Source organism: Caretta caretta, chromosome 15 (assembly GCF_965140235.1).
Source record: "Caretta caretta isolate rCarCar2 chromosome 15, rCarCar1.hap1, whole genome shotgun sequence".
NCBI lineage: Eukaryota > Metazoa > Chordata > Testudines > Cheloniidae > Caretta > Caretta caretta.
In genome coordinates this window covers 19,979,253-19,994,403 of record NC_134220.1, presented here as the reverse complement: position 1 = coordinate 19,994,403, position 15,151 = coordinate 19,979,253, and the positions used below count along the sequence as shown (strand labels likewise).

At 42.0% G+C, this 15,151-nt stretch overlaps 3 protein-coding genes across 24 annotated transcripts in view; 2 read left to right on the top strand and 1 right to left on the bottom strand.

Moving 5' to 3' along the window:
* The window catches only part of LOC125623191 (E1A-binding protein p400), a 56,531-nt gene extending 50,861 nt beyond the window's left edge, over nt 1-5,670 (top strand). For 10 of the 11 annotated variants that reach the window (XM_075119998.1, XM_075119996.1, XM_075119999.1 and 7 more), the window contains 5 exons: nt 1,422-1,608; nt 1,774-1,889; nt 3,360-3,543; nt 4,068-4,183; nt 4,796-5,670. In XM_075119998.1, coding sequence (XP_074976099.1) covers nt 1,422-1,608; nt 1,774-1,889; nt 3,360-3,543; nt 4,068-4,183; nt 4,796-4,858 — 666 coding nt within the window. In that variant the 3' untranslated portion in view covers nt 4,859-5,670. Of the gene's footprint in view, nt 1-1,421; nt 1,609-1,773; nt 1,890-3,359; nt 3,544-4,067; nt 4,184-4,795 lie in introns of those variants that run through there. The other variant, XR_012665072.1, reaches the window with a different exon arrangement.
* LOC125623192 (putative EP400-like protein) lies at nt 5,074-8,455 on the bottom strand. Of its 2 annotated transcripts, none has more exons than XM_048822162.2 (2): nt 8,283-8,455; nt 5,074-7,799 (listed from the first exon to the last, which is right to left on the bottom strand). In XM_048822162.2, exon 2 carries the CDS (start codon nt 7,767-7,769, stop codon nt 6,495-6,497), a length of 1,275 nt encoding a protein of 424 aa, XP_048678119.2. In that variant the 5' UTR covers nt 7,770-7,799; nt 8,283-8,455; the 3' UTR covers nt 5,074-6,494. The 2 variants fall into 2 exon arrangements, with proteins under 2 accessions (XP_048678119.2, XP_048678120.2); XM_048822163.2 differs by lacking the exon at nt 8,283-8,455 and adding an exon at nt 8,111-8,276.
* A 46-nt stretch (nt 8,456-8,501) lies between these two features.
* EP400 (E1A binding protein p400) overlaps nt 8,502-15,151 on the top strand; it is a 67,782-nt gene continuing 61,132 nt past the window's right edge. For 7 of the 11 annotated variants that reach the window (XM_048822144.2, XM_048822148.2, XM_048822143.2 and 4 more), the window contains exons 1-4: nt 8,502-8,562; nt 9,243-9,378; nt 9,956-11,305; nt 13,468-13,578. In XM_048822144.2, the coding sequence (XP_048678101.2) occupies nt 9,986-11,305; nt 13,468-13,578 (1,431 nt within the window). In that variant the 5' untranslated portion in view covers nt 8,502-8,562; nt 9,243-9,378; nt 9,956-9,985. Of the gene's footprint in view, nt 8,563-9,242; nt 9,379-9,590; nt 9,645-9,955; nt 11,306-13,467; nt 13,579-15,151 lie in introns of those variants that run through there. The other 4 variants (XM_048822147.2, XM_048822145.2, XM_048822139.2 and 1 more) reach the window with 3 other exon arrangements.

The window sequence follows — 15,151 nt, the reverse complement described above, 5'->3', positions numbered from 1 at the left end:
ATTTTTGGTACATACAACTAATGGCCCATTTCAGGATATCTCTTTTGCAGGCTTTAGCAGGAGAAAGCAGGATTTTTACAGTGAAGAGCTGTAACAAACAAATAGTACTATAATGCAAAAGGAAAAAGGTAGCAACAATTAATATTTTCCCCACCTCCTATTGTTTTAGGCTTTGACCGAACAGCAGACAGGCCCAGAGCCTCAGCAGCAGTGTGCTTGCTAACTCTAAATGCAGCAGCTAGCTGAACAGCAAGCAGAAGCCCAGCTTCAGCCACAAGAACAACTGATGGTGCAACAGCCACAGTTAGTAGTAAAGACTGTGGTAGCCAACCTGGCAGGATTAGTTGAAACTAAATATCTCTAAAGCTGAAATTTGGATCTTTCCACTTAATATGTGCAGAGATATGCACTCTTCTAGGTCCCGGCCCTGCAACTGGATTAGCAAGCCTTGATCCCTATGGCCTTACAGAGTTCAGTTGACTTCAGTGGCGTGCCACATAGCTGCAGGAGTCTGCGCTAGCAAATCTGATTGCAGGATTGGGCCCTTTGTGTTGTGTTGCATGAGCAGGTTGGGCGAGAAAGGTGCATTTGTCTTCACTTAAACTGAGAAAGTTGATGATGCTCTAAACTCAGATCAAATCAGTTAGATGTGCAGAAGTGCCTATTAGATCATCCAGTCTAGTCCCTTGTGAGGTTTTAATCTCCACCAGTCAGGGATACATCCAACATGATAGGAAAAGAAATAATAAGTGAATGAAACACTAGTGTTAATTTAAAAACATTTACTTTATAAAACCCTTTAAATGTAGTTATTAGACACAGTGCATGAACAGTACCCTTTTTTAAGTGAAAATTTCAAATCTGTGAAACAGTACAGAAGCAATCCATTTTTGCTGTTGTGTGTAGCAATATCATTTTGAAAAAGCTTTGAAATGTTCAGCTAATTATTCCCGGCCGAACAGAGTACACAGTCTTGAGTTCTCTAAAATCCCCCTGGTTGGAGATGGTGTATATTCTTTTAGTTAACTTTTGGCTGGGTCAGTCACAGGCCACCTGCACTAAAAAATTAGCATTTTCCATTGAAAATTCTGATAAATATTGTCCTTTGCTTCTGAACTCTTAAATATTACAGCCTTGCTGTTCAAAGGTGTAAATTGGTGTCAAATAATTAATATGGACAAGATTCCTGTGTCTTTATCCCATGCTAGATTTTATTATATGGAAAATGTCATTCAGCACAAAGAACAGATCAAATGTACTTATTTATTCATTCATTCATACTTGTTCACTGTGTCTATCTCAGGCTCTAGGCGCATGTGTCAAACATCATGCTTTGTATTGTATATTTAAAAAAACCAACCACCTTATATTCTAGAATAAATTGACCATGATACTTTGTTACTTTGTGTAACACTTTCTAGGCTTCAGGAGGTGCAAGTACAGCTCAGGTACAAAGAGCTGCAGCATCCAGTGCTCCAACAGAATTAGTGACTGTAACATCTACTCAGGGTTCTCAAGCAGGAATGTCTGTGGCAGCATCATCGATAGTAACCACCAGTCTGACAACATGGCAGACCCAAACGCCCTTAGTGGCTCAGGTTATGTCAGGTAACCGCTGTTTTTTTCACATTCTGCTGCTGAAAATAAAACTGCTAGAAACTTGCATTTTAAGTGTTAGTTATTTTCAAATTATTAAGTAAAAGAAGATGGGAGGGGAAGAATGTCAGTTTACACTCTGATGAGAGATTGTCTTCTATATTTTTCCTTTTATAGCCAAGCCAACAGAAGTTCAGCTTTTTAGTAAAACAGTCACACCTGTCCATTTCCAGCTTCCTGGGCAGCAGGAGACAGAAGCAGTTGAGGTGCAAGTCCCACGGATTCAGTCCCAGGTACACACTTTGGGTACATCTTCACTACAAGCTAGGCGTGTGATTCCTGGGCTTGTACACATACTCGTGAGCTCTCATTGAGCTAGTGTGAGTGTAAATAGCACTGGTAGCAGCAGTGGAGACACAGCTTAGCTGTGATGAGTACATACCTACTAGGGTTTGTACTAGGCACAAAGTACACTGCTATATACACTTGCACTAGTTGAATGAGAGCTAGTGTGAGTGCGTGTACATGAGCAGGGGAATCATGCCGTTAGCTTGTACTGCAGATGTAGCCTTAGACTCCAGTCCAAATAAAAAGTGTAGGAAAGCTCTTACAAGGAACGGATGTTTTAAGAAAAACATGTCTCCAATCCTTTCCTTAGTATTTCTTCGCCAACAGAAAAGGAATTGGTGGGAAATTTTTGTTGTACTGTTTGTAGTTTATATGGTTTTAAACCATGAGCATTCATGCCGGTTTGATGCTTCTGGTGACCAGATTTTCAAGACCCCCCCCCCAGCTTGATTTTGCCTGGAAGGGTGGAGCTGGAGGTTTTGTTCTTCTCTGGCTGAACTTTTGAGAATGCCCATTGATTACTTTAAGCTGCCCTCCTTTGCCTGCTTTCATGATGTTTCTACATAATGAACATAATGCTTCTAAGTTAATCAACATTTCTTCCTACTTAGTCACAGGGTTCACTGTTGACTGGCATTACACACTTTCTTTCAGTAAGTCCTCTGCTGTTCAGAAAACTGTACTTTCCCACTTCATCTGAAGATGTTACAGTGTTTGAGTATAGTTCATTAAATGTGCTCTAATGATTAGAACAGGAGACAAGATGCCCAGATTCCTAAGGTTCTCTTCATAACTCAGCCCCTCACTGTGATATCTGGGGCAAGTCACCACAGCAATTTAGAATCTCAGCTTACCCATGCATGGCATGAGGATATTATTACTTATTTACCTTTAAGCAAGGGGATGTGAGTATTAACTGTAAAGTGCTTTGAGAACTTCTGATGGAAGGTACTATAGAAGTGTAAAGTATTTTTATTATTAAATTAAATAGGATAGAGAACCATAATTGAATGAAATCTTTATCTCAGAACCTGAAAACCTTTGCACAAATCATATGTGCAGCAGAAGTGGGAAAATTAAATGTTAGTACAGAATAGAAATTGCAACTGACCTGTCAGCAAGAACTGCAACATTAGCAGCTCCCTGCAGTCAACAGCATTTGGGCCTGGAGCAGCCCTCACTGTTACCATGACTAGCACCACTGTTACAAACCTCAAGTGTACCGTATTTAAAAAAACCCCAAAAGGTCCCAAACACAACAGAGCTAGATGTAAAATGATTCCAGTGGATTAGATAAAGCTTTTATATTCAGGTTCTGAACATATAATTGTCATGTTGCAAAGATCTAGTGAAAAACAACTAATATTCTTTGATCCTGATTCCTTGCTGCTCAGATTCTTGTTTCTGCTTCCCAGCTTCAAGCACAAGGACAGATCCAGATCCAAACACCTCAGGCAGCACAAGTTCCTCAGGCAAATCTTCCAGTGATGTCTGTTCCACCAACAATTGTACCATCTGCAGGAGCTGCAACACTCCCTCTTACTGAGATCTCTGTCACTGAGATTGCCGTTGCCCTTGGGCATCCACAGAAAGCAGCAGGTACAAAGAAATCTCACTCAGAGGCAATCTTATAAATTTCTTCCAATTTATTAAATTAATTGGACTTCAGAACCACTTTGACACTTAAATTTTAAAGGTTTTTAAATTAGGTTACTAAATTTATAGCATAGACTAATATTTTTCCTACTTTTTTGGTGCTTTTAGAAGACTCTTATTGAAAGCACCCTTTTAAACAATATATATGGTTGCAAAGTAACTTTGTAAGTTGTAGTAATATTTGATTAGTAATAATTGATAGTCCTTCCATTTATTTTTATATTTCTAGAATGTATCTAATTTTGCATACTGGAATTTGTAGGCAAGACTAGAAAAATGTCCTGTTTGCCATTGGAAGTGGACTTTTGTCAAATCCTGTCCGAAACTAAATTTTATATCACAATAATATATACGGTTAGATAGAAATATAATAGGAAAAGGTAGACATTTTGATGATATTCTTAGAATAAATGTGTGTTACATTCTAAATACTAACATTTGCACCTTATTTTACTGCCGATTTGCAGGAGCCCAGACATTGGATGTACATGTCCATCAGTTTCCAAAACTTACACATCAAGTAGCTCAGCAACAGAGCCATTCATTCCCAGATGGTTCAAGGCCAAGCTACTGTGTAGAAAAGGTAAGCACCTTTGCCTGCTGTCTCATTCAAATGATATATGCTTTTCAGTGTTGTTTTGACAGTTTTGCATCACTACTACTTTGCTCGTCGGTAAGCCAGATACTAGTGATGATCTTCTCCTTCAAGTGACCTGCTAAGGATTTTTTAAAAATTGGGTTTTCCAAGGTTCTGTTGTCAGCTCGGCCACTGATCAGTTCTGTAACCTGGAGCAAATCAATCTTTCTATGAGTATCTTCTTATCTGTAAAATGAAAGCATTACTCACCTCACAGGTGTTTTCTGAGAATTAATGTTTGTAAGGTGATTTTGAAATCCCCAGATATGTGCTACATAAGTGCAAAATAATATTATCCTTATTAACTCCAAGAATCTTGGTCTCATTTCTCTTATTTTATAAATGGCAAAACTGATTACAGAGAAATTAAGTGATTTGGCCAAAACCACACAGTAAATCAGTATCATGTTTGGGAACAGCATTTCATTCTCCTGACTTCCAGTTACATTCTTAGTCTCTGGCTTCTCCAGAGTTTCTGCCATCTCTTACCTTTGTTTCACATTTTTGACTGTGTAAAATGTACAATCAGCTAGTAACTTACCTTCATCTATAATTTAGGTTCAGGCTCAGTCACAAACTGCGGCAGTGTCCCAGTCACCACCTGCAGGTCACCACGCCTAAATGATTTCTGCAGCAATGGCTACAGCTCAGTTGATCCCCCAGAAATCAATAGAGGAACAGGTCCTGACAATAGTCTCTCTCCATTCACTGACCCCAGGTGTACAGAACTCAGCAGTCTCAACCAAAATTAGCAAGTAAAAGTGCACAGGAGATTATCTACTTTCATACCGTGAAAGCATCTATGAAACCTTGTTGAACTAATGATTACATTAGAATAAGCAGAAAAGTACAGTATTTTATATTTGCTAAACCATGACAATAAAATCCGCAGGTTGTCCACATTATTTTCCAAATGAAGACTCGAGCACTTTTTTGCAGACATAAATGCAAGAGAAGTTATTACTGAAATCTGAAAAAAGAAAAATGTACTCAACATTGAAAATATATTAATTGTAATGTACAGATAAAAGGTCTGTTAAAATGAAATGCTTTCTGCTGACAGAAAATAACCATCTTTCTGTACCAAAGCAGTGAATAACTAAATTACAGAGACAGAGGTGTAATCAACATGTTCATCGTTGTACTAGGCTATTGTCTCCAGAACAATATCAAATAATATCCAGTTATTCTTTAAACAGAAGTACATTTTACTTGTGGAGTGTTGCACTAAATGGAATGCATAACAGTGAAAACTGCTGGCTTTTTTTTGTTAGAGCTACGGAACTGAATAGGTGTCCTGTTAGGTGTATGGAAACAAAATGCAAACTAAATTTTTAGATGAATCTTTAGTGCTGTAAAGTAGGAATTCAGTGAGCACTGATATACTGCCTAAACCGAGTGCAAGTTGAACAATAAAGTGTCCTTTCTTTTTTTATATAAATTGCCTTCTTTCTGTCCTGTTTCTTTGTGCGTGTCTGGGGGTGAAAGTAACTTAAAGGGGGCATGGCCTCAACCGGAAGAGGTGATTTAAAGGCCCCGGGACTCTGGCTGGGAGCCCTGGGGCCTTTAAATCACCCCGGAGCTACCGACTGCAGAGGCGGCTGAGAGCCCCAGGGCAAATTTAAGGGCCTGGGGCTCCGGCTGCTGCAGAGCTCTGGGCCCTTTAAATCCCTGCCGGAGCCCTGGGGCTCCAGCAGTCAGGCTCAGGCAGGGATTTAAAGGGTCCGGTGCTCCTGCCACTGCGGGGAGCCCCAGGCCCTTTAAAGCCCCGCTGCTGGAGCTCCGGAGGTGATTTAAAGGACCCGGGGCTCCCCACAGTGGCAGGAGCACTGGGCCCTTTAAATCACCACCGGGGAAGCCGGTCTGGTCCGGTGCGGCATACTGGCTTTTGCCAGTATGCCGTACTGGACCGTACCAGCTAACTTTCACCTCTGTGCATGTCTCATGTTCTCATGTACGCTGTTAACAAAGTGTGTGGCCTGGGTTAAGATTCTTTCCCCTCTGACCCCCTGTGGACATTCCCAGCACACAGCTTGGGTGGCCCTGCTTTAAATGCCTCTGGAGGGTGGGTATGGGGTCTGTGTAGAAAATCTCTCAGGGCTTGCTAATGTGCCCTACGCTGAACTCCATCCTGAGGGGATCCTCTCCCGCCCCACTGCTCTCTGTGTTGTGTCCCTGCCCTGCTCTGTCACTCCAGTCACTCTGAGCGGGTGATATGATTAGCAAGGATGAGGATCCTGGTTCCTGGCTGTCCTCCCTAGCATGCCAAAGACAGGACACGCATATGGGGCGACCTGCCCCCTACTCCTAGCGCAATCCTGCTGCTCCCACTGTTTGGTTTGAGCCATTGCGCATACGCAGTGACGGAGTCACAGTACAGGAACGGAACTCGCGGTTTGTCTCCTATCAGCGCCCGTAAGAGATGTATTTTCCCCCATCCCCAGTGACAGTCCCCAGCTTCCTGTGAGGAGGGAATGGAAAGTGTGGCCCCAGCTCTTGGGGTAAGTGGGTCCCCTCCGGGGGTGCCAGAGTGGGAGGTGCTGGGCTCCCCTCCGCCCTGCACCCATCCCATGCGCGGGGAGAAGCTGCGGTGCGGGCCTGCAGAGTTGGGTCCTCCAACTCCAGCTATTAATCCACCAGAAGCCCTATCAAATCCTATGGGTCTGCTCAACTGCTGCCCTTGAAGTGCTTGCTGCTGCTGCATGAGCTGCCCTTGAATAATATTGCTGATCTGCGGTGGCAAGTTAGTAGTTGTAATATGACCGGGGCTAGTCAATGGTTGCATGTTTGCTCCACTAGCTACAGGACTTTGAGGTCCAAGATGATGAATGGTGCCACCAGTCTGTGAATGAGGTTGTGAAAGCCTGCGTTCTCGTACAGTTGCAGGTGCCCCAGAAGATGGAATTTGTACCTGTGCTGTAGTTCCTTGAGCAATTTGTGCAATTCCGGATCCTTCTTGATATACAAAGTGTCCACCATTTGAAGGGCTCAGACTGATCTGTCGCACAAGCAAACTAGCATCTACAAATCCTCTAGTAGGGCTCTGGCTGCACATACCCAAGCCAGAACCTGGAGTGCCTGCCCGAACATTTGGTAGTGACTGCACTGGTACAGGACTGGGTTGTGTAGGGCTTTGAGACTGAACCTGCTGGGGCAATGGTGAAGTAACTTGAATATACGATGGAGATCCATGCTCAAACCTCCTTTGCTGAGGGCTAAACTGAAAATTTGGTGATGTTGGATTTGGTATTGGCAAAGGGGTAAGTGTTATCTGTTGGTTTCCTGATGCTACCGGTCCAACATTCTGCAGTGTGATGTTCACATTCTGCCCAGTTACCGGACTTCTACTCATTATAAATTGCTGTATTTGGTAACTGGGGGACTGTGGTGCAGATGGGCTTGCAGAAGGAGCAAATGAAGTTGCAGGGGACTGCGGTAAGTTTGTCTGCTGCTCTTCTCCCTCACTACCTGTGAAGGATCTGGACCTCTGGAGCTGACGCTGAACATTCTGAGGACCGTTCCCATGGTGCATTTTCACCTTTTTGGTTTTTTAAAGTAAATTCTAAAGGAATACATAAAAACAGAAATTTAGTGACGCTAACTTTTTTGGGGTAACGGAATGTTAGAAGATAGACATTTGAGTAAGAATGTAGAAGTTTTTCTGCCTCAAAATTAGGAACACATTCTACCGTTAGAGTTAATTAAAACAATAACCTTCATGCAATCATTCAAAATATGGATGGTCTGAAACACAACCACCCCAACTATATTTACTATCTAAACCTCTGATACGCTTCTCTGGCCGTCTAAGACATTCTGGAATAACCCACAGCAAGATGGTAGAACAAGGCATATGTTCCTCTTTTGACCAACCAAGCTGAGATGAAAGTTAAAAGGCCGCTTTCTCCTTCCAGTTGCTGTGGAAGATCCAGGAGAAATGTAGGCTCCATTTTTCAAACGGCCCCGGGAATCCCCAGACCAAGGCCCGCTCCTCGCGTGGGACGGGTGCAGGGGAGCTCGGCAGCCCCGGCGGGGACCCACTTACCCCAGGAGCCGGGGCCGCACTTTCCCTTCCCTCCTCCCAGGAAGCTGGGGGGCCGGACACATCCGCTACGCTGCCCGCTGCCCCTAGCGCAATCCTGCTGCTCCCGCTGTTCGGTTCGAGCCACTGCGCATACGCAGTGCGGGAGTCTCGGTGCAGGAACGGAATTCGCCGTTTGTCTCCTATCAGCGCCCGTAGCGGATGTGTTTCCCCCCCCCCCCCCCGGTGACGGCCCCCAGCTTCCTGTGAGGAGGGAAGGGAAAGTGCGGCCCCGGCTGCTGGGGTAAGTGGGTCCCCGCCGGGGGTGCCGGAGCGGAGGGTGCCGGGCTCCCCTCCGCCCCGCTCCGTCCGCGGAGCCGAGCAGGCCCGGGGCTGCGGCCGGGCCCGGGCTGCGGGGCACCCGTCCCACCCGCGGGGGGAGGCTGCGGCGCGGGCCTTGGTCTCTGCTCCTGCCCCGCCGCGGGCGACCGGGGAGGAGGGTTCCTGGGAATTCCCGGGGCCGTTAGGAGTTGAGTGTAAAGGGAAATTCACACCCCGCCCCCACGGCTCCCCGCTGAGCAGCATCCTCCCGCTTTGCGCTGGCGGCGGCGAGCCGTGTGATGATGATTGGGGGGGACGTGAACACTCGCCTGCTCCGCCAGTCTCGGGGCTATCCGGGGCCGGTCTCTACAGACAGGTCTCGGTTTCCGTCCGGGCGTGGGGCCGCATTGCAACCTGTTAAAACTGGGAGTTCTGAGAAATCAGGATTCACTTGCCTGAAGTAATTCGTGTTACGGGAGCACCGCTCGAGCCATAATTCAAAGGGTAATCGCCCTTCCCGCTTTCCAGCCAGGAGGTTAATAGCGGGGTGTGCTGATGAGGTCTCATTATCAAGGGTTGATTGTGCATTTTCACTTATTTGTAGATTGCCAAGCATGATTAGTGTTTGACAGACAAATTAATATAACAACTCCTTGTTCCTAGGAGTTTAGATTTAAACTAGCCAGCAACCATGACAAGAAACGGGGGAGTGAAGAGGTTTGGCACACTATAGACCAACATATTTGTATGCAGTGAAGTATTAGAAATGGAACTGCAGTTTTCAAAATAAATGAGCAAGGTAGGTTTTTTGAAATATTAGCTTTCTTTTGATTCTCCTGCTAATTTGCAGTGCCCAGTCTTTGGCAATCAGTCTCCCTGTCAGTGCACATCAGTGAGATTGTACTACACTAGAATGCCAAATAACTTGAAAACCAGAACATTTTTCACTTTAGATAATGTTGTTGAGCCAAATTAGATATGTTAAAAAAAGGAACCTTCATTTCTTGTGGATCTTCCACAGCAACTGGAAGGAGAAAGCGGCCTTTTAACTTTCATCTCAGCTTGGTTGGTCAAAAGAGGAACATATGCCTTGTTCTACCATCTTGCTGTGGGTTATTCCAGAATGTCTTAGACGGCCAGAGAAGCGTATCAGAGGTTTAGATAGTAAATATAGTTGGGGTGGTTGTGTTTCAGACCATCCATATTTTGAATGATTGCATGAAGGTTATTGTTTTAATTAACTCTAACGGTAGAATGTGTTCCTAATTTTGAGGCAGAAAAACTTCTACATTCTTACTCAAATGTCTATCTTCTAACATTCCGTTACCCCAAAAAAGTTAGCGTCACTAAATTTCTGTTTTTATGTATTCCTTTAGAATTTACTTTAAAAAACCAAAAAGGTGAAAATGCACCATGGGAACGGTCCTCAGAATGTTCAGCGTCAGCTCCAGAGGTCCAGATCCTTCACAGGTAGTGAGGGAGAAGAGCAGCAGACAAACTTACCGCAGTCCCCTGCAACTTCATTTGCTCCTTCTGCAAGCCCATCTGCACCACAGTCCCCCAGTTACCAAATACAGCAATTTATAATGAGTAGAAGTCCGGTAACTGGGCAGAATGTGAACATCACACTGCAGAATGTTGGACCGGTAGCATCAGGAAACCAACAGATAACACTTACCCCTTTGCCAATACCAAATCCAACATCACCAAATTTTCAGTTTAGCCCTCAGCAAAGGAGGTTTGAGCATGGATCTCCATCGTATATTCAAGTTACTTCACCATTGCCCCAGCAGGTTCAGTCTCAAAGCCCTACACAACCCAGTCCTGTACCAGTGCAGTCACTACCAAATGTTCGGGCAGGCACTCCAGGTTCTGGCTTGGGTATGTGCAGCCAGAGCCCTACTAGAGGATTTGTAGATGCTAGTTTGCTTGTGCGACAGATCAGTCTGAGCCCTTCAAATGGTGGACACTTTGTATATCAAGAAGGATCCGGAATTGCACAAATTGCTCAAGGAACTACAGCACAGGTACAAATTCCATCTTCTGGGGCACCTGCAACTGTACGAGAACGCAGGCTTTCACAACCTCATTCACAGACTGGTGGCACCATTCATCATCTTGGACCTCAAAGTCCTGTAGCTAGTGGAGCAAACATGCAACCATTGACTAGCCCCGGTCATATTACAACTACTAACTTGCCACCGCAGATCAGCAATATTATTCAAGGGCAGCTCATGCAGCAGCAGCAAGCACTTCAAGGGCAGCAGTTGAGCAGACCCATAGGATTTGATAGGGCTTCTGGTGGATTAATAGCTGGAGTTGGAGGACCACCTGCTTTTGGAATGACATCACCACCCCCTCCTACGAGCCCTTCACGAGCCACTGTACCACAGGGTCTGTCTAATCTTCCTCTTACTCCTACGGTAAGTACAGGAGTGAAAAAACAACCTAAAAAGTTGGAGGAGATTCCGCCTGCCACCCAAGAAGCTGCTCAGATGAGAAAGCAGTGTTTGGATCATCACCACAAACAGATGGAGATTCTGAGGGAGACTTTTAAGGAATATTTGATTGAACTATTTTTCTTGCAACATCTTCAAGGGAATATGATGGACTTCTTAGCTTTTAAGAAGAAACACTGTGTTCCATTACAAGCATACCTGAGGCAAAATGACTTGGACCTTGAGGAGGAGGAAGAAGAGGAACAATCTGAGGTTATCAATGATGAGGTAAGAAATCTATTGTTTAATAGTTTGGAATAAAACACTAAATTAAATTGTGGCAATTGGATACCAATGTATTAGATTCTACCTTAAATTATACCTTAGAGATACTTTAAATTTTATTTCTGATTGAAGTAATAGAGCAGACTTTTTAATGAAGATTCTGAGTGAATTGTAATTTTGCTATGTGACGATTGAAACTGAAGGTTGGTTTGAGCATACAATTAGAAGCATGTATTTTAAGAACAGAGGTAATTTAATAGAGGGGAAAAGAATTAGGGCTTTGAAGGAAAGTACACTTGTTTTCTCACTGACCAAGTTCATGTCAGTATTCAAGTCCCCCACACAAAATAGTTAAGCTCTATCCTAAACCCACAGAAGTTTTGAATTGTTGCTGGAAGCATGTTAGCTATCAAAAATTATTATGTATCCTAGAGTAATTTTAATTTATAAGTTATCATCATGTAATACCTACATTAAAAAAAATAATGAGATGGAAAAACAACCTTAACTTGGAACTTGGCTTTTGTCCAAAGAATTTATAGTTTGTGCATAAAAAAACAGTTTCCTGTTTTAATTAAACAAAATATTAAAGTTCTTTGAATGAATTCCATGCTTAGTAATGGCAAGTGACTTGAACCAAATATGGTAACCAAATATGATGCGCAACTTTTCCTGATTAGTTATATCAGTGCATATTAATTCTGACCTGCGGTACCCCTCTATTCCATTTTGGTGGCCTGAGCAAAACCTGTCTTGAGCAGACTCTGACAGTTGTGTAGCAAGTAGTTGTGATGTCATGTTTGGCACAATGAGTGAATTGATACCACTTGAAACTCTGAAATACCCTTTTACAAATTATGTATCCAAAATAGGGAAGGGTATGTATTTGCCAGTTTGCAAAAGGATTCCATTCAAAAAGACTTGAGTATGTTTGACATTTCTATAACAGTTCCATATATCTTCAATGAAAAGTTGATGAACCTTTAAACTAAAGGGTTACTAGTGGCCCCAGCTTTAGTTTGAATTTGCAGATGGGTCAGAAGTTGTAGCATAATGTGTAGCATTTAGTATGTTTGACGGGAGAAGAAATTAAACTGTGACTAAGATCAGATACTGATAATTTTGAAGAAATAATTGGTTTCTGCACACAGTAGCTTAAATTGTGATAACAGGATGTCTTATTTTATTTATTTATTTTTTAAAATCAGCAATGGGTGTCCATGAATTATTCCTTGTGGTTTGAAATTTATTGTCAAATTGTTTGCCTGTCCTTGTTGGTCTATTTATTTGTCACTAGCTGAAATGGCCAGGTCTGTTGTACAAATTCAGGGGCACATCCTCACCTGATAAATTGACATAGATCCATTGAAGTCACTAGAGCATTGACAGTGCACACCAGCTGAGGATCTGCCTCTGTCTTTTGGGGTTCAAGTTTGCTCACTCTTTTTTTAGTTCTAAGGCACAGTTTAACTTATACAGACAGTTATATTTATGCTATATGTGAACAGCTAATTGCTCATAAAAGTTGTAATCATTTTAACTGTTGTAGGATTTTGCAAACTGTGCCAATAAACTTGTTTGACCTAACAAATTAAGATAGCTTTTGCAAATCAAGGCACCTTTTGAGTATGTTTTCTTTCTTTGTATTTTTGGTCTTCCTCTCTTTTATTTCTCCCCCTCTTTATCACTTTCTGCTAAAGCAATGCACCTCATCCCTTGCCTGGAAGGGCTGATCACTTTGGAAATTAATGGGGGAGAGAGAATGGTGGCTATGCTCATTGCTTAAATAAATGTTCGGGCTCTCTTGAGTTCAGACTGTCTGTCATGCTAATTTGTTGTCAACTAGGAACTGAGATAATTAAATTTAACCCACACTGTTACTTAATCTGGATTTAAGACAGTTTTTCAGTGGTGAGAGTCATTGGAGGTAGTCTGTCCCTCTCTCACTCTGTTCTGCTATTAAAAATGAAACAGAACTCTTCAAAAATTGTCTATATTCAAACCAAACTGTACTAATGGTCATTTAGTTATAATCCCCTCTTCAGTGAGGTACCATCAGTACAGTGTAAAACAAGTGTGTTGATCAGTTTTAAAAACTTTTAAAAAGAAAATGATTCTCCCTTTTTTTTTTTTTGTTTTGTTTTCCCCAAAATATTTTCTCTCAGGTAAAGGTTGTGACAGGAAAGGATGGGCAGACTGGTACTCCTGTTGCTATAGCAACCCAGCTTCCTCCAAATGTTTCTGCTGCTTTTTCATCCCAGCAGCAACCGTTTCAGGTACTTTTCAATGGTTCTAAAATGTAGTCTCATCCCAGATTTTTTTTTCTTCATTCAGATTTGATATTTCTTAGCAGAATTCGTATTTTCCCAAGAGCCCATCCGTTGTCATCTAAAACAAACAAAACCAAAAATAACTTCAAATCTTGAAACGCATGAATGTTTATTGGGTGTTGAGGAAGTTAAATCTTTCTTGTCTCAAAGTTGCTGGCTTATTTCATCAACTTTCAGCTTGAATGTTTTTCACTTTGGTTTGTTTGTCGTTTGTTTCCCTAAAGCATTTGGTTCATTTGTGCATTCTGCATAGTAGTAGTTTGGATTTCTCTGTCTGTGGCATTGTAACTGTGGATTTCTTCTCAATTTCTTTCTTTTTTCTTGATTGATTGAAGGTTTTTGTATATGCCTGCAGAAGGTATTAGATTTTCCTTGCTTGCTATAGATTGTATGATGCATTTTTCTACCGAAAAGCTTCAAAATGAGTCATCATAAGTACTCCAACTTACCTCACTTTCACTAGATTTATCATGGATATCAGGTAGAAGAAATAAAAGTGTTTAGAGGGTCCCATTTTAGACAGAAGTTTTTGTTTTTGGATGGGAGCACACTGAAGAAGGTATCTAAAGAGAGGAATGACATCTATAAACAGAACTAATTATATGGATCTGTGGCGATGCACTTTTAACACAGGCTAGCTTGTGTGTACATCACTGCCTTCTACTGGGTATTTCAGACCTACTTCAGTGTACCTGGCTGTTACCCTCTTGCAGTTGGCCCACAAAGGATAAGCCCTAATTCTGTAGTTGAAATATTCTCTTTCAGCTCAAATGTTATGCACTTCTATTTTGGTGAGGAAGATCTTTAACAGCAAATGTACCTGATGGGCTATATATCCTGCCTTACCTTACAACTTGTGCAACCCCACTAACTTCATTCTAGATTGCCCTGGGGCTTTAAGTCAAGACAGTATTATTTAGTCTGTATTCACAAATATAATTAATTTGATGTAAATTAAAAAAAAATTAAATTGTTTAGCGAAGATGTGTTTGTTTCCAATGCTTTTTAATGTGGCCAGGAATTACATAGGTTTCAAAAGTTTTTGAAAGTCAGTCATATATCATCTTTTGTTCAATCCATTTAAAATATATGCATTTGAAAACATTGTATCAGTTGACTTTGTATAGCACTTGTGGATGTCAGTAAGCTCCGCCCATACTAATGACATCATAGTTTCCATAGGAACTAAGTTACTTCAAAATGAAAATAGCAGACACACTAAAAATATACAAAGTGCTGTGAGTAATATGATTATTCCCAAGCTTTTAGCAGAAAAACGATAGTACGCCTTACATCATCTCTCTCTGTTGCTGTTTATAAAACATAGTAGGTATCTTGATCAGTTCTGTCATTGAATTTGGAGTGTTGTAAGCACAGTAAGTTAAAATTATTATGGTGGACATCCTGCCTGATAACCATATAGTACCCAGAACTTTTCATTATTTTTAAGAAGATTTAGAACAATTTATTTTCTAGTGCCAGTGTTGTACAGTTGCATTTCATATAAAACATAGTGTTT

Excerpts from the sequence above, each read along its gene's own strand:
- LOC125623192 (XM_048822162.2), bottom strand. The coding sequence starts at position 7,769 with ATGCACCATGGGAACGGTCCTCAGAATGTTCAGCGTCAGCTCCAGAGG.